Raw genomic sequence first — 18,612 nt, forward strand, 5'->3', positions numbered from 1 at the left:
CTTTCTTCAGTTCACATGTTGTTCTAGTTTAAAATTTATATCTTTATAAATAGGAATATTTAAATGAAGCACAAAATAATGTTCAGTAAAATATACAAAACAGCAGCTGAGCATTGTGAAAGTTACCCGGGCACAGACAGGTAGACATGTTGTTTTTCCACCACCACACGTTTATTTACAATATATACAAGATTAAAGTGCACACACAACCCCCAAAGTCCTGGCCACACAAACAATGCCTTTCTTCGGGCTGCTTCCACACTCTCTTCTCCTGCTTAGTCCTTCTTCCACCCAACTCCAGCCTCGAATGAAGGGAGGTGGCCCCTTTTATCCTCACCCGGATATGCTCCAGGTGCTCCCCGGCAATCACCCGCCGACACGCCCCTGTGTGGCGGAAGTGTTGGCTGTACTCCCGGAAGCACTCCGGGTGTCCCTGCTTCTCTTCCCCCCCCCACCCAACCCCCCCCCGGAACTTCCTGGTGTGGTGGAAGTACTGAGGTCCAGGGTTCCCAAGGCATTGGGGCACCCCTTGGCGGTGACCACGGACCCCTACAGGGTTGGGCTTCCATGCCTTCAACCCGTGCCCCCAAAGCAACCAGAGTGGCAGCCCCCACGTGATCCAAGGTGGGCGCACACCCTCTTCCAGTCCTCAAGGCGTCCCCACTGGGTCGTCGCCCCTGGCATCCCTGACAGCATATATAGTCATATACATAGACATTTTATGTAAATCATTGTTAGGTATTATAGTAAATATAGAAGTGGTGAGTTATAATATGTTTAGGCAATGTGTTTAGACAATGGAAGAAAAGAAAATTCTATTCTGTGCAGAATGTAGAGTGGATAAACAAAAACATGTGGTGCCCACAGTGAAAGACAATGTTTTATGGATGTATCTGACCTTGGTATCCTGTCCACCCAAACGCAATGTAGGCATTCTGCATTGTGCTACTGTGAATGATAGTGTCCATGATTTTGATGAATTATGGAAATGATCTGGTCCTGATATGTTAATGGTACATTAACATGTCATTTACCTGTTTACTTGAGCAACTTAGTAACTCCTAATGTCTGTAGCTTTCTGATTACTTAGATCTAGCAGAGCCACTAGAAGCATAAATTTGACCATTTTATTGTTAATATTTGGCCAGTATTGTGACTTGAGGACTTTAAGTGGGACATCTGTTACTGGAAACAGATTATTTCCAAAGCATAAGTCATTCAAAAGTGGTAAGGTTTCACTATTGGCTTGTTGGTAGTATAATGGAAAATTGTAACTGATAGCCAAAACTGACCAGTGAAATTCATAGAATAAGCCTGCTGATGGTGAGAAGTTACTTGTCACAAATTCTTTGAATTAGAACATACATAGTTGATCTCCAGTATCTTCTAATCACATTAATAAACTCCTAAATATAATGGAAATAATATTGGTTCTGTCTGATTAATTTATAGGTCTGTCATTTGTAAAACTGTAGCAGTATTAGACTAAAATTGTTTAACAGTCATTCCTCATTTAATAATAATGAAATTAATTAATGTGTGTGTTTTAATTTATTAGTGATGAATTTCAGTATCAAGTAAATGATTAGAAGGCCAGAGGATCAATATAGTTTGTCAGATAAACTCAGTTATTTTTTTAAATTAAGCTGCCAACACCAAAAATGGTAACATATCCCGTCACTCATTTTTTAACCTAGTAAATAATTAAGAGTTAACTTCACTGCACAAAAATTGAGTATGGGTGTGAAGAGTGAATGAGTGAGTAGAGAGAGAAGCAACTAATAGATGCTGAGGCAGTAAGCACAATTAAGAATGAGTTTTATGCCTTTTTTACAACTGAATAATGTCTTGGAACTTGCAGTTCAAAACAGACTGTCTATTTGCATGTGGTCACTAGAATTGTCCAGTACAAATCTATAATGTATAATTCCAAAGACCAACACCTGGAATTACTTTTTTTAATTATTACTTTTTTCCTTTTTTTAGAACAATGGAAAAGAATAAGAAGAAGGGAAAAATCTTCTGAAATTTCGCCCAGGTGTCTGGAAATAAAAATGAAGTCTTCACATTTTCCTTCAGTGCTTTCCTAGACAAGTAAAGATATATATTACACACACACACACACACACATATTATACTCTTGCAATTATAAAGTACATGTTCTTTAAAATGCCAAGAGACTGGCTAATCTACCTATACAGTACTTGCATAAAATTGCAGCTTGTATTCTGAGGGTAGTAACAAGGTGCCAATACCATATAATACAAAATTTGCAGTTTGAAGGAGAAAAAAAGCCACTTAAGCAAAACTTCAACAGTTTAAAATTTGATATGCGGCATTCTAGAAAATAAATAAGCTCATACTTGTTGCATTTCCTATTTTTATTTTTCTGTAAATAATAAAGATAGATTTTTTTTTAGACAGGATTATCTTTGGTTTGCATTACTTTTCACAATCCTTACCTCAGTGAAACATTGCTTATGCTGTAAATTTCAAAACATTTTTATTTATTTTTTGAACTTTTATTCATCCATTTATTTTAATTTTCTAATTTTGTTTTTCTTCAGTGAAATATTTTTCAAATAAATTCTAAATGGTTAGATAAACTATAAATAACCCCTAGTGTATTGTAGAATTTTTATATAAGAAACTTTACCCATTGCATATATTTTTATATCAAAATTCACGATATTTTCAAAACATCAATTTTCTGAACTTGCTATTATCAGTTATTCAGTTTGGAGGAGCAAAGCCTAGAAATCTTAGGCTGGGAGTCTAGAATCAGACCATTGCAGGATACAATCATAAAATAACACCATAACTACTTGTCTAATTAAAAAAAAAATAGTGTTTAAGAAAACGCTAGATTAAATTGCATTTTTATATATTTGATTTTCTTTAATTTTGTGGATATCATTTTTGCATGTATAACATTATTTAATTTTTCCTCTTTTCCTGCTTATAGTTGTGAAGAATATAGTCATGTCACATGTCCCATGATATTCAGCATTGTTACCCAAAATCCTTCTTTTCAAAATAGGCCATTTGGGCAGTGAATCTTATAAAAGCCTATGCCTTCAAACTAAATAATAAACCATCTCCAAATTAATACTAGTAAAAATAACAATTTAGTAGTAAATGTTCTGACAATGTTAAGGGTATGGCAGCTTAGCCTTTACAGTGTATTGTTTTAGAGTGTGAAAATGTTACTTGTTCTCTGCATTCTGCTGCCTATGTCAGTGCTGTGAATAAGGATATTTAAGAACCAAGAGTACATGTAGAACTGCTGAGTGTACTTAAGTGTGCAAACTGGCTCTGTAGTCTTTGTGACTTTATAGAGCACAGTGAAATGGCTTATGAACGTTTCAGTAGTGGGCTAATTGTTTATTTTTGAGTTGCCTATTTTTTCCAATGACCACTTTTTAATTTAATAAAGTTAAAATTATTATTAAAATGCTGTATTAATTTGACCTGCTACTGTATATATTTATCAGTTTTGAGACACAGTATATAGACATATATTGTGCATTTATTCTGGTTCTGTAAGTGAGCAAGTACATAAGTAACAGTGATGAGGTAAAGATGCACAGAATTCAGGAAGAGTAGATGTCAGGAGTACTGAAATGCAGTTGTGTTAATTCATATTGGATTAAAGTGTTGTAGCAATATTGAGAAACTTGCTTCCTATGCAGCTATATGTTCTCAGTCTTCAGTAGTATGTGAATGCATTCTATACTCATAAAAGTAGCCCTTGCCACTTGAGCCAGGCCACAAGGTATTCTGTTCTTACTACTGTCTTCAGTGGTGCTCACTCTGAGTGATGAAGACATTGCAAGTTTCTCATGAACTTTTAATGGCAACTAAACAATAGGTGTTTAAGACACGAACAGGCCATTCATCCCAGCAAAGCTCCCTGTCACATAATTCTCCAAAATAACATTAAGTCTAGTTTTGAAAGTCTCTAAACTTCTACTGTCAAACACATTACTTGGTAAATTATTCCATGTATCTATGGTTGTCTGTGTGTGTTTGGGGTTGGGGGTGGAACCTACCTAATGCTTGTGCGAACAAGTAACAGACCCAATCTATTATACTAATTTTTTTGTCAAAACTTCAATCATGTTATTTTAATCTCCATTTGCTTAAACAAGAATGGCACAGCTCCTTTACATATAATGCATACACTGAAATCCTGGAACCAACCTAGTGACTCTTCTCTGCACTTTTTCTTTCTTTTTTTTCCCCCCAAGCCTATAAACCAAAACTGTACATAGTACTTCAGTTGACACCTCACCAGTACATTATGAAGCTTAAGCATAACCTCATTTGACTTGTAAACACATTGTGCCACAAAACCTAACATTCTGTTAGCCTTCTTAATGGGTTCTGAACACTGTCAGGAAGTTGATAGTGACGAGTCCAGCACTGACCCCTCAGGGAATCCACCCTTAACATCACTCAATTCTGATAAGGAATTGGGTGATATAGGAGTATAGTTGTGTAGTATTTCGTTTGCAAGCTACATGGTAATCATTGGATTACCTCACACATATATTCTGTTATTTCTTTCTGCCACAGTAGCTAGATCAAACCAGAGTTCACCTAATCAAAATGTTGTTTTTTTTTTTTCTTCCCTCAACACAAATGATGAAAGGACAAAAAAATATTACTCTTGCAATTTGTACTTGCTAAAAGCTCATAGTAGATTTCTTCACTAATGGAAGTGATGATTGTTCCTATAAATATAAACACATGTTGTGCAACAAAAAATGTCTGCCTAAAACTAAATAATTTTTACTGGTAAAATAAAGAAAGCAATAATTAGGCGTGAGCACAAGAAATGGGAAGAAGAGGTGGGCAGAGTGGAATAATGAATGATTACAGTTAATGGTCAGAAGATTTATGAGAGGTTCAAAGAGTGTAAATACATGGTATGATATATCATTAATTATAATTTCCTCAGAGTGTGTCTACCTTTATAGATTTTGTGGAAATATTCCTTGGCTTTCATGACACTTGTTTTAGAGTATTTCTATGTGGCACTTTAGCAAAAGTATGCCTGTTTATTTCAGACTCCTAGCTATTTAGCAGATTTATGTGATTTGCAATAATAATGTCTTGCATTTCCTTGATTAATTCTTGATTTTCCTCTCATTTCCATTTGCTAAATATGATCTATAGGATCTTGCATTCTGACTGCAACACCTTGTGGTGTTTGCATTCACATTTATTATATTTGGTCATATGAGTCAGAGGATCTACTTCTGTAATACAATCATTGGATGACTTGAGAGTGCCATAGAATTTTGTAGTATTATAAAGATTACTTTAACCAAATTTAATAAAGTGTTATAATATATGCAAATGGTTTTAGTTGAAGACTAGGCAGAGAAACAGAAGTCATAATTAGACCCATTTGTAAAAGAGAGGATATGCAAGTCCAATGTTATATATAAATGCAGAGGAGAAGAGTGGCAGTGTCATGTAGTTGGTATATGGGGGAGAGAGGGACTGAGAGAGAGAAGGCAGATTTATATTGTGATTTTTGTCCGGCTTCAGTTACTATATGTGTGCAGATGTACAAGCACACATTTAAGTTAACATATTTAAAAGACTAGAGATATTGTTGAATGATATGTGTGAAGAGCAATGCAAATCAGTAAGTATAATATACTTGTTTAATGTGGAATAACAATGAATGGAAAGATATTTAGGTGACTGAAGAATAAACAGTATACTCTAAATAACTGATACTTTCATGGGAATAAAAATATTGTGTGAATAAAAAACCTTAGTTATTTGAAAACGCTTTGAGTCTTAATATAATTGTTAAAATATTTTAAGATTAAATATTATATGTAAATGGCCGATAATTTGAACTGAATTATGAATTTGAAAAAAAAAAAAAAAAACTCCTCATTTTCCCTAGATGGAATGAAAAACAGTTTTAAAAGATCAAAATAAGCAGTACACCTAATTGTACTGTTTATTTACTGTATGTATATTTAGGAAACTGGAATTACACAAGGCTTACTTACACAATTTTAAGATTGAAAGTTTGCTGTACTCACCGTCACTTGCCCTCCTTCTCTATCATGAAATTTAAGCAACTTCTTAAGGCTTCATTACATAACAGGAATGTCTGTATATTAAATGTAGAATCTGATTGGTTTAACAAACTGTTATAATTTAGTGAGTATATTTAAAAATTTACTTTTATTTACAGTTTTATTTTTAAAGTAGGTACTCATAACAGTCTTAAATAGTGAAACACCTGCATACTGTGCTTCCCTCTTGTTGAACTATACTGTACTTTACAGATGATCATTGGAAGTAGGTTTGGCATACTACATATACTGCATATGAATTTGCATTCTTTTGTGCATTTGCCAATTCCAAGAGGTCATCCTGATTTTACTCAATCTCTCAACTGCGAACAGTAAAGTAATTTGAGGCCTAATGTACTATACACTATTTAGTGTTACAGTGTTTGGGTAAATGTGAAACTGGCAAGAGAGAGACAAATTTTTTTTAAGCTCTGTTTTTACATTAGTTTTTTGATATTCAAAACATCAATCTGTTCTTTAGCGACCATAAACAGTGGAATAATCATGTTAAAAGAGGTTCAGAATATCTTTTGAAAGATATTAAATTATTTTTGTTTAATGATACTCACAACTGGAGGGTGATATATTAAATGATTATAGCTTTATATTATAATGATTATAATATTTTAACCGGTTGCATAAATATAGTATTCTGGAACGCATTATGTTAATTTAACCTATATAATTGAGTTATATTTAGTTTTTGAGTGTTTCCCACCTGTGTTTACAGAAACTGCAGTCTATATTCAAATTGTGTTATACACAAGACAGCCAGATATAACCTATTGTTAACAGTTCAAAAGGCCCAATTAGAGTCATTACAAGAACAACCATCTTATGATAAACACCAGATTACAGAGAAACAAAAACATTTACATTATTAGAGGCATTACTACATGTCTGTGTGTATGTGTGGTTTTTTTGTGTGTTTTCATTTGTCCAAATGCAGGTTATTGGAAAATTAGAGGTCATGTAACATGCTCCTTTGAACCACTATATAAAACTTTTAGGGTGGAGATTTCTTAGCAAACACATGTCTGTTAATTGTGGAACCCATATAAAGTTTTGCTTATGTTTGTTGAAATTGGTTTAGGTACCTAGAGACAAAATATATTTGTTGCTAATATTATTTTTCAGTTTCATTACTGACCAATTTCTATCTTTCCTAATGAAAGAGTAGCTTATTTCAGTTCAGCCTAAGTCTTAACTTCACATGTAGCTCAAATCCTGGTTTGAATTGCTTCCATATTGCCAGGTTTATGCCACAAAATCACACATACTTGTCCATCTCTCAGTTTTTATTCATGTGCTAGTATTCTTAAACACAAAGAAAAAATATTCATCAAAGAGATCATAAGAAGCTATCACATGTCACTAATGACAACTCCAGGTATATGACAAAATACTACTCTAGCTGTTCATTATACTAGAAAGTATAGACTAATAGACTAATACAATGGTAAGCAATAACAGGAAATGCATTAAAAATATTCCAAAAAATATGAATTTCAAAAGCAGAGAAGAGGAAACAAAAACAGTGAACACTAAACATAACTCCAGATTTGACTCTTTCAGACATCTTTAGGCAAAGGTACATTACATTAATCGATTTAGTTTCTTGACCTCCATTGTACTCTGTACATAACTATACATTCTATATGGTTTTATGATCATATTTAAAGCTTGTGATCACATTATGTTAAAGTCAAAAGATGTCTCTTAAAGTATCAATCATATTTCCAGAATCTGAATTTTCTAGTACAGGATTCTTTGGTGGTTAAAAAAAAAAAAATGGTACAGGGTACTCCTTGATACTCAATCAAAGTCAAACGCTAATATCAATTGTAATTTTGAATCTTAAAAGTGGTCAATAAAAAAACATCACAATAATAATAGCACTAGAAATTGCTTAGTTTATGTTAAACACTTGATATACAGTGTTATATAACACACTGCAGACGAATTTAGTTACTTCTTCCTAGACACAGAAGTTACTTGAACTCTGATGACTTTGTTGCATTTATATTTGAAGAGACTAGGCTACAAATATTGAAGTTTGTTAGAGAATGAACATGGTTGTGTATTTAGCTTCATGGTTATGGTTGAAATGCTGCAGAAGGATCATATGTATTTCATTATTTTGATTTTACAGCATTTGAAACTCTAAAATTTAACATTAAAATGAGGTGCATCACAAAGAGATATTTATGTTAACGTATGCATGTGTTCTTGCTGCTTGTTGTTTGATACCCAGAACAAACACAGTTTTTGTAGCAAAAGATATTCACAACTCTTTGATGTTCATTGGTGTAGTTGGGAAAATTTGTTGTCTCAGGCAACCTTTGTTCCCCCTAGTGCCCAGTTCAGAAAACAGTCAAATTACAAAATGTTTTCATCTCTGTTTTTGGCTAATGCACTTTTTGATAAGAGTTAACAATATGCAAAATGTTACACAATTAAACACCAACTGCTTTACATAGTTTGAAGGTGCTAATCAGAGGTTGACATCTCACTCACACTGTTACAGTGTACCTCTTCATTTTCCCAATACACTGCTGTTTTTCCTACTCTCTTCCAAATCTGAATATGTATACTTTCAGTGTAAGCTCAATGTGCACCTGTAATGCGTACCCACTAATACCTTTCACATTCGATTATTAGGGTCAAAGAACCAAAATCATTTTGGTGTTTCAGCATTCTTAATACCAAATACAAGGCCCAAGGATGTTTGCCTGAGCAACTGGTCATTTGGTATTTGAGCTGTTATCGTGCTGCATTGATAGTTCTGACTTCATTTGACTGGTCCCTGCATCCAGTATGTATAGCTGCTTTCCACCAGAATCCTGTCTTCCATTACCAGCACTTTGAAATTTTTTGATGACATGAAACACCACTGCAGAGGTAAATAAAATCTTAATGGTGCTTTTCTAGATGCTTATAATGTAGAAGGATTTTGTGATTTCTGGGACAGAGACTATGCTGGTTTCCCTTTGCTCAGACAAAAAATATGGCTCTTTTAGGAGTTTTGCCACTACTTTCCCATTTAAGATTTTATTTTCACTTGTTAATGAGTTATCCATTAAAGTGTTGTACTTGTCACATTTATTTAGGTTAAAAATTCTTTTTAAAGACTTTCATATTTGTAATGATGTCAGATTCTGCCAAATTTAAATGGTGTGTAAAATTTCTTAAAAAGGTTTTTCATATGCATTATAAAATTGGGCTTTAAGTCTAATATGTGTATTTCAGCATTATGTGAGGAATAATTATTTTCGGTAAAAAAAATAAATGTTGAGAATATCGCAGTTGAATACAATTACATGGTCACGTTTTTCATGTTTATCTTTGTATATAAAATGTTTGTTGCTATAACTTTCATATAAACGCATGGATTGGTAGTCATATACAAAGACTCTGTGATGGTGGTTAAATATTATTTATTTTTCTGAGTACTTCTGTGCCCCAGTGGAGATATTTAGAACTTGCAGAACTATAAGGAAAAAAGCAAACAGTATTAACCTAATTAAACACACATAAGTTGTATGTTCAGACTTTGGGTATTTCAGTTTAATCTTGCAGAGTGCAATATGCATTCAGTTTTGTAACAAATAGACACACAATGTCTGAGTAATATTAATATTTTTAAAAGGACATTCCTATGCACTGTAGAGTAAGAGTACAGTGAATGTTTTAGATTAATGCATGTAAAAACTGTTTAAAAAAACTTCCTCACAACTGATGTCCTTTTATTCATGTGTTGTCATATATGGTAAGAATAACTCAAATATGCTGTTTATGAATATATTTGTTTCAACAGATCTGGATTAAAATTTAGTATTTTTGAAGAAAACTGGAAAAAGGCTTTGTTGTGTAAACAGTACCTAAATAGTGAGAGATGAAATTGTAAACCAAGTGGTGAGCTGCATGTTGGAGGATTGATTCAACTAAATAATGGCAGCTTATTATATTGCTGTCTTTATACCTCAGTCAGATTAACCACAAAGCAAAAATTATATTTAAGATTATTCTTTACCTAAAAAGGCTCATGTTGTTTGTAGAAAAAAATCCTTCTGCTATTTTAAAATCTGTGTCTAGGTCAGAAAAACAAAAAAAATCAAGACAATTGGTCTTCCCTGTACACACACACACACACACACTGTAACATTCTCAAATACATTTAATCCACCCAAAGGTACTGAGGAGTAGGAGCCACTCCCAGCACCACTATGCACAAAGCTAGAACCAACCCTGAACAGGACACAACATTTCATATCAGGGCCCAATCACACAAACACCAACACTGAGCCAGTTTATAGTTTTCTGTTAATCTAACAAGAAACACTTGTGTTTGGAATAAGCGGAAGAGAAACGGAGGAAAACCCACACAGGAAGAATTCCTATGAATACAAACTGTTTGTTCTGAAATACAGTAAGATTAAACTTTTTCTTATATTTATTTTTTTGTTAAACAATTAGAATCTCCTACATATAATTTGCTGCCATCAATCCTCCTTAGTGCTGCCAAGTACTTTATCATATGACATTTTAATATTGTCAGCTTTTCCAGTCATTTCAGTTCCATTAACTACTTTTTCTTCATAATTATATATTTAGTACTAAGCATTAAAACTATTGTTACGCTAAATGGAAACGTAACATGATTCTTGAGTGCTTGTGTATTTTATTCCTAAGCGGTGTACAGTATTAACTAAATAAACATGCTACTTAATGAATAATCAGTGTACTTTGTACTTGCACCATATTAAACACAATAAACTAGAAAAAAACACAAACTTTGACTTCAGTGTGGCATTAGTATTGAAGCTTGTCTCAAGAAGAGTGTCCTTCCAGTACTTGTAATGACATTTATGCATCATTAACATTGTTTTTATATAGAAATATTTATTTTATATAACTTATTTTCTCCAGTTTTTAAAACTTGTTATGAGGAACAGGTAAAAAGTTGGTTTGTCACCTAGTTTTCATTTCCATTAATTTTTTTCAACTTATTTTAGAAAGTGATATCACTTAACGCATTTCTTTCTTTTCAGCAACTGTTTAATGGTATTTGGCTTCATGCCCATTTAATATATCTATTTTCATTGTTTTGCCAAACTTATTTTAAAAAGAAAAGCTAATTTTAATTGTTCTGTATGACTTTCTGTTTTAAAGAAAAAATAGGTTGTATATTTAGATTTCGTTACTTGGTGGGGAAAAAGGAAGGTAGATTAAACATATTGAAGTACAGGGTGGGCCATTTATATGGATACACCTTAATAAAATGGGAATGGTTGGTGATATTAACTTCATGTTTGTGGCACATTAGTATATGTGAGGGGGGGAAACTTTTCAAGATGGGTGGTGACCATGGTGGCCATTTTGGATCCAACTTTTGTTTTTTCAATAGGAAGAGGGTCATGTGACACATCAAACTTATTGGGAATTTCACAAGAAAAACAATGCCAAAATGAACCAAAGAACCTAAAACGATATGAACCCTGGTCTTGCTCACAAATTAACTCTTAACTTTTCCGGTTTTGCTCTTGGCCACTTTCTTATACCCTGCTCATCTGGGTTTTGTCACTGCTCTCTGCTGTCTCCTTGTTAATATTAATTAATGCATTAAACTTTAGCTAAAATGGATAATCTCATCAGTGGTAAATATATATATAATTCAAAGCATGGGTAGTCTCCAGCCCTTTCAGTGTTCTCTTTCCTCATGTGGTTTGCTTTATTGGACACTGCTGAGAAAATTAATATATGCAGCAATAGTAACATTTTATTTTTTATATTGCATTACTAGATGCACTTAACTTGGAATAATAGCTCAGTTAATAAAAAGCCATGTTTTGATAACACACTGTCACTGTACTTTTACATTAAAGTAGAGTTTTATGCTTTGAGCTGCTTTCATGTATGAAAATGTTCTATATAAATAAATGTTCTTTGCTGGTGCCTCTGTACCTCAAGGATAATGCCGAAAAATGTTTATTAAATATGCTAAATATTTTTGAGACCAATACACAATGACTAATGAGCAAGTTTTCAAAGCAAAGTCCTTCCTTCAGTAATTGCTCTCGTGTCTGTAATGGATGGCTTTCTATCTTTCACACATCGTAATGCTGCTGCTCTTAAATTTCCTTTCTCACTTTTGTTTCTTTTGTTCTACTGAAATTTGTTTGTTTTTTTTGTGCCAAGTGAGCCTTTGCCCAGAGCTCCACCTAATTATAAATAAAATGAATAATGGTAAGTGGTTTATTTAATTCAATATTTTTCTTCATTATGATACTAATGAAATTCATTCATCTGTGTCAAATATGTTAAATGATAAAGAATGGCTCCTGTTAGCATCCCCAGCATCCTTGGACCCCATGGATTCCAAGTAGGATTTAACTTTCAAGTAAGTTGAAGTGGCTTTATTGTCATACCGTCCATACACAGTAGTGCAGCATACAGTTTTCACAATATAACTTTTGCCAGGACAGTGGTTCAAAATATACATAAACAAAGGGCAAGTACAAAACAGGTAAAGAAATATACTATAATAGATAAATGCTTAAAAATAAATAGGTAAGTGAATAGACAGTAATAATTTGAAATGGATAATAATAAATAATAATAGCTGTTGTAGTACCTGGCAGACCTGGTTTAAATGCTACAGTACCTTCTGCACGATGGAAGTTGAATAAAGAGACTATCAGAGGTAGGTGGGAGCAGTCATTTGCAATTCTGTAAGCTTTGTGGATTCAATTCATTACAAAGACATACTGTATTCAGTGGAGTCCAGGAAGGATGAAACAATCTTTTCTGCAGTGTGCACTATCCATTTTAGGACCTTGTGGTCAGAGACCCTAGAGTTCACAAACTAGACAGTGATGCAGCTGGTTAGAATACACCTTATGTAGAATGTACAATGTGGTGAGAATCAGGGGAAGCAGTCCTGCCTTCTTCAGCTGCCAAAGGAAGTGGAAACCCCTCTGTGCCTTCTTAGCTATGAAGGTGATGTTAATCGATCAAGTAAGGCCTTGTGCACACCAAGGAATGTAGTGCTTTTGACCAATTCCACCGTAGAGCTCTCAAAGTGCAGTAAGGTGTGGACAACATGAGCTTTCCTGAAACTAACAATTATCTGTTTCATCTTGTCCACATTAAGAGACAGATTGTTGCACTTGCACAAAGTCAACCTATCATCATATCTCCATTCAGTGGCCTGAATAATTAAGACTTCTGATTGCCCAACAATGGCTACGTGCTGCCATCTCTACTGGCCAGGTGAAACTGGCTATTCACATGTTAAAGATACTTTATATATTTACTTTGGATACTGTAATACTGCCTTCAGCCGTGATTGCTAAGTATGAAATTTGGTTATGTTGACACAACTGTAACTATAGCTGTAGCTGTATGGAGTCTCCAGCTCTCAATTTAGGAAACAAGATGGGTTGCACTGACATTATTTTTGTAAATGGATACATTTGTTGGTCAGGATTGAGTCGGTCCATCCTTTGCTAGTAGACCATGGCTGTTTGTTACTCTAATTTGAATCCTTTTTAAGCCTTGGAAGTTGTTAGATCCTTGATGAATTTCAACCATACCAGCCTTTAGAATTTGTTTACTTTTTTCTTTCCTCTTTATTTTTTCTTCTTGCCAGTCCTGTTCAGCCGCCTCTTCTCATTTTTAGGCTTTTTTGAACCTAGAGCCTGGGGGTTGCTCATTATGCAAGGTTCCGCTAACAATATCCGATTCTGGTTGCAACAATACATATACAAAGCCCATTCTGGAAAACTTTAGTTTTAACATTGTGGGGAATTTCGACAGTGTGAGACAGCAATGGCTAAAACAGGAATGCCCTTAAGCAGGGTGTGTTGTTTCAAGCATGTTAATCAGATGGAGACTGCATCATAAACATGCATTGCTATGTAAGAATTTCAGACCACTGTTCAGAAGTGTTTCTCCAATTGTAGGGTGATGATGATGATGTGCAGTGCCCTCTGCTAAGTAAATTAAAGAAAAATGGACTATGAAAAGATAACTATTGTTTATCCTCTTGACCTTTCATTCAAAATATTAACAAGCATAACTTTCAAAAAACTTCCTCAGAAGTGCTGGGATGCATCATCAGTGATGTATCCTGGGATCAACGGGTGTTCAAGGCCTGTTAAAACATCATTCACCCTCACCTAGGTGACCCAGCTGGCGGTTATCAGACCCCAGCTTGCATCCAAGCAGCAATTCACCACTGAGACTCCTCTTCAGCCAGCTCTGTGGCATCACAAATTGATTTGACAGCCCTATTCTTAGCTAAACACAATATTCTCACTATTAATTGAATTAAACTAATTCAGGTAAAAAAAGTTCTCATAACAAAACAAATATTTTCAAAAACAGCATTCTGAGTCTTCTCTAATACTTAATGAGGTTGAAGAACACATAGCAAAGACTTCAGTTTTCGAGGTTATACAGTTAGGTCCATAAATATTTGGACAGAGACAACTTTTTTCTAATTTTGGTTCTGTACATTACCACAATGAATTTTAAATGAAACAACTCAGATGCAGTTGAAGTGCAGACTTTCAGCTTTAATTCAGTGGGTTGAGCAAAATGATTGCATAAAAATGTGAGGCAACTAAAGCATTAAAGCATTTTTTAACACAATCCCTTCATTTGAGGGGCTCAAAAGTAATTTGACAATTGACTCAAAGGCTATTTCATGGGCAGGTGTGTGGTTATGTCATTATCAATTAAGCAGATTAAAGGCCTGGAGTTGATTTGAGATGTGGTGCTTGCATGTGGAAGATTTTGCTGTGAACAGACAACATGTGGCCAAAGAAACTCTCCATGCAGGTGAAAGAAGCCATCCTTAAGCTGCGAAAACAGAACAAACCCATCCAAGAAATTGCTACAATATTATGAGTGGCAAAATCAGTTTGGTACATCCTGAGAAAGAAAGCAAGCACTGGTGAACTCAGCAACGCAAAAAGACCTGGACGTCCATGGAAGACAACAGTGGTGGATGATCGCAGAATCATTTCCATGGTGAAGAGAAACCCCTTCACAACAGCCAACCAAGTGAACAACACTCTCCAGGGGGTAGGCATATCGATATCCAAGTCTACCATAAAGAGAAGACTGCATGAAAGTAAATACAGATGGTACACTGTAAGGTGCAAGCCACTCATAAGCCTCAAGAATAGAAAGGCTAGATTGGACTTTGCTAAAGAACATCTAAAAAAGCCAGCACAGTTCTGGAAAAACATTCTTTGGACAGATTAAACCAAGATCAACCAGAATGATGGCAAGAAAAAATAATGGTAAAGGCATGGAACAGCTCATTATCCAAAGCATACCACATCATCTGTACAACACGATGGAGGCAGTGTGATGGCGTGGGTGTGCATGGCTGCCAGTGGCACTGGGACACTAGTGTTCATTGATGATGTGACACAGGACAGAAGCAGCCGAATGAATTCTGAGGTGTTCAGATACATACTGTCTGCTCAAATCCAGCTAAATGCAGTCAAATTGATTGGGCGGCGTTTCATGATACAGATGGACAATGACCCAAAACATACAGCCAAAGCAACCCAGGAGGTTATTAAAGCAAAGAAGTGGAAAATTCTTGAATGGCCAAGTCAGTCACCTGATCTTAACCCAATTGAACATGCTTTTCACGTGTTGAAGATTAAATTTCGGACAGAAAGGCCGACAAACAGCCAGCAACTGAAAGCCGCTGCAGTAAAGGCCTGGCAGAGTATTAAAAAGGAGGAAACCCGGCATCTGGTGAAGTCCATGAGTTCAAGACTTCAGGCTGTCATTGCCAGCAAAGGGTTTTCAACCAAATGTTAGAAATGAACATTTTATTTCCAGTTATTTAATTTGTCCAATTACTTTTGTGCCCCTGAAATAAAGGGATTGTGTTAAAAAAATGCTTTAGTTGCCTCGCATTTTTATGCAATCGTTTTTGTTCACCCCACTGAATTAAAGCTGAAAGTCTGCACTTCAACTGCATCTGAATTGTTTCATTTAAAATCATTGTGGTAAAATACAGAACCAAAATTAGAAAAACGTTGTCTCTGTCCAAATATTTATGGACCTAACTGTACTTATGAGGCGTCTTTTTCAGCTCATCCCACAAGCTTTCAATTATGTTTAGATCAGGGGATTGGAGTGACCATAGCAAAACCTTCATTTTATGATCACTGAACCATTTTGTATTGATTTTGAGGTATTCTTTGAGTCACTATCCTGCTGGAAGATCCACCCTCAGCCCAATTTAAGCTTCCTAGCAGAGCTAGATTTTAATTTAATATTTGCTGATAGATACTTGATGGTATCCAGGATACCATGTATCCTAACAGGTTGTTCAGAGATTTTGGTAGGAAAACCAGCAGTACAACATTAAAGATCCACCATCATACTTCAAGGTGAGGATGAGTTAAATACATAAAACCTAAACAGAGTTAAGCCACTTTAAAACACAGTCAGGACTTCCTCTTTAAAAGCCCTGGTGCCCCTTTAAAAAAAAAAAAAGAAAATCATGTCCCAGATGTTCCCTTCTTCGGGTCTTCTCAGCATGGACTTGCACCTCTGACATTCATCACTGGGTCAACCAAAACCTGACTTGTGTCCCCTACCATCATCTTTCAGCATCTACAGAGACCCCACAAGCCCTGCACTGACTCCCACCACAACCATCCGTTACACGGCCTACAACAGGAGCTTACTCAGGGGTTGGTTTTTGCTGCTCCCTAATCATGTGGCTGGAACGACCCTGCCCCTTGAGCACCACCTGCTTGCTCCTTTTGGGGACATTCCTGACCACTTCCCTCCATGCTCATGCACCCACTCTTTCCTGTTCTGACTCTCTATTTGAAATAGAACAGAGGTTACAGCAAAAGAAAACAATCTTTTCTTCTCTCCCCTCTTGTTTCTTTCTTATACTTCTGTGGGCGCAATCTCCTTATGACCAATGGAGAGTCAGTGATAAAACTGGAACCAACCATGCAAAATTGGCCCCAAACTCCCCGTTGAATATCCCAGGGCTGCACAAATGCACACAGTGCCATTTTTATTTAAAAACCTGCCTGCAGCCATGGACCCTGACATGCATCATCTTAGCAAGTTGTTTTTCTACATGACTCTTTGCTAATACCGCCTCTTGGTTTTTATTGCTAAAAGGCTCTATGATTATCTCATCTGACTGTAGAAGTTGGGCACTTGAATTTGTTTTTTGACAGCAGAGGCCTTTTTCTGGTAACCCTTCCAAACAAGCTGTGGTTATGTAGGTGGCATCTGATCATAGTTTTGGAGCCTTTTAACTCTAAGACCCGACTAAGGTCTGCATATTTATCAGCTGTGATCACTGGAGATTCTTTGTCCACTCAAACCGCACCACCTCCATAGCTAAGGAGGTCAAATGTGCTAAAGCAGTATGTTTTAATTATTAAACACAAGATGAAGTTAGATAAAAGGACTACAAAGTCACAAAGTAAAATAAATGGATCAAGGAAATCTGTTGTTTTTAGTCCCGACTTTACAGGTCTTCTGCTTTATAAACAAAACAAAAACATACAGCCACTGTGGCCTGCCAGGATTGAATTTCAGCACCCACGCAGTAGACTGTACTCACACATTTTGTCAAATTTATTCATATGTCAGGGAAATCTGACAGTCCTTTCTAAAGCAGGACTGGTTGTCCATTTATAGAATCTTGTAGTGCCTGTTTGGCTTGACAATGGCCAACCTCTTTAATAAATAGGCATCACAACAAACAAGGAATCTTTCAACAAAAGTGCTTCAAAACCATCCTATTGGATTTAAAGGATAAGTTTATTTTTCAAGTAAAAGTTATTTCTTCAGAAACATATATGTAATTGCCATGTGAAATTGTATTCTAAGGTTAAGTGCTTTCTATAAAGTAAAAAAATATATCTTGCCATCTCTGGCACTTCTCAATTGAGGGTGTTGGGCACAGAGGAAAAGCTTAAGAACCTACCAAATATGTCAGTTTTTCAAGCCAAGACTGCTGTCACATATTGATCCGCACCTTCCATGTTTCTCACACATCTTTGTGACAACAAAAGGAATCTGGAAATATTCATTTTATTGTATATTCCTGGTACTACTTTTCTCATGGTAAAGATATGTTTTCTATTCCCTTGTGTCAATTTTCATGAAAAACGGAAGTAAATCAAAACCAAAACCATGTGACACAAAAAGTTAACTGATTTAGTGTCTCATGTATAACTCTGTTCATAGAATTAACACTCAAACTTGGTGTACGGACAAAACTGGAAATGTGCTTATGCACTAAAAATTCAGATGCATAAAACTGTACATAAGCAAAGTTCCACACATTTTCCCTTTATAAATCCTAATCAATGTGCATTTTGAAGCACATGCATGCTCCTACTGCCCCACCCAGACATCTCGAATTTTGCATATTTGAATATGCAAATCAATATACAGTAACTAGCCCCTTCTGTTCAATCTTTTGTTAAAAGAC

General features: G+C 35.3%; 1 protein-coding gene across 1 annotated transcript in view; it reads left to right on the plus strand.

Moving 5' to 3' along the window:
* The window catches only part of LOC120535778 (septin-7-like), a 113,386-nt gene extending 102,486 nt beyond the window's left edge, over nt 1-10,900 (plus strand). Inside the window, exon 13 of the mRNA XM_039763837.1 lies at nt 1,987-10,900. Within this exon, the coding sequence (XP_039619771.1) occupies nt 1,987-2,026 (40 nt within the window). The 3' untranslated portion in view covers nt 2,027-10,900. The remainder of the gene's footprint in view (nt 1-1,986) is intronic.
* The last annotated feature ends 7,712 nt before the right edge of the window (nt 10,901-18,612 follow it).

The sequence above is a fragment of the Polypterus senegalus genome, chromosome 9, assembly GCF_016835505.1.
Source record: "Polypterus senegalus isolate Bchr_013 chromosome 9, ASM1683550v1, whole genome shotgun sequence".
NCBI classification, from domain to species: Eukaryota; Metazoa; Chordata; class Cladistia; order Polypteriformes; family Polypteridae; genus Polypterus; species Polypterus senegalus.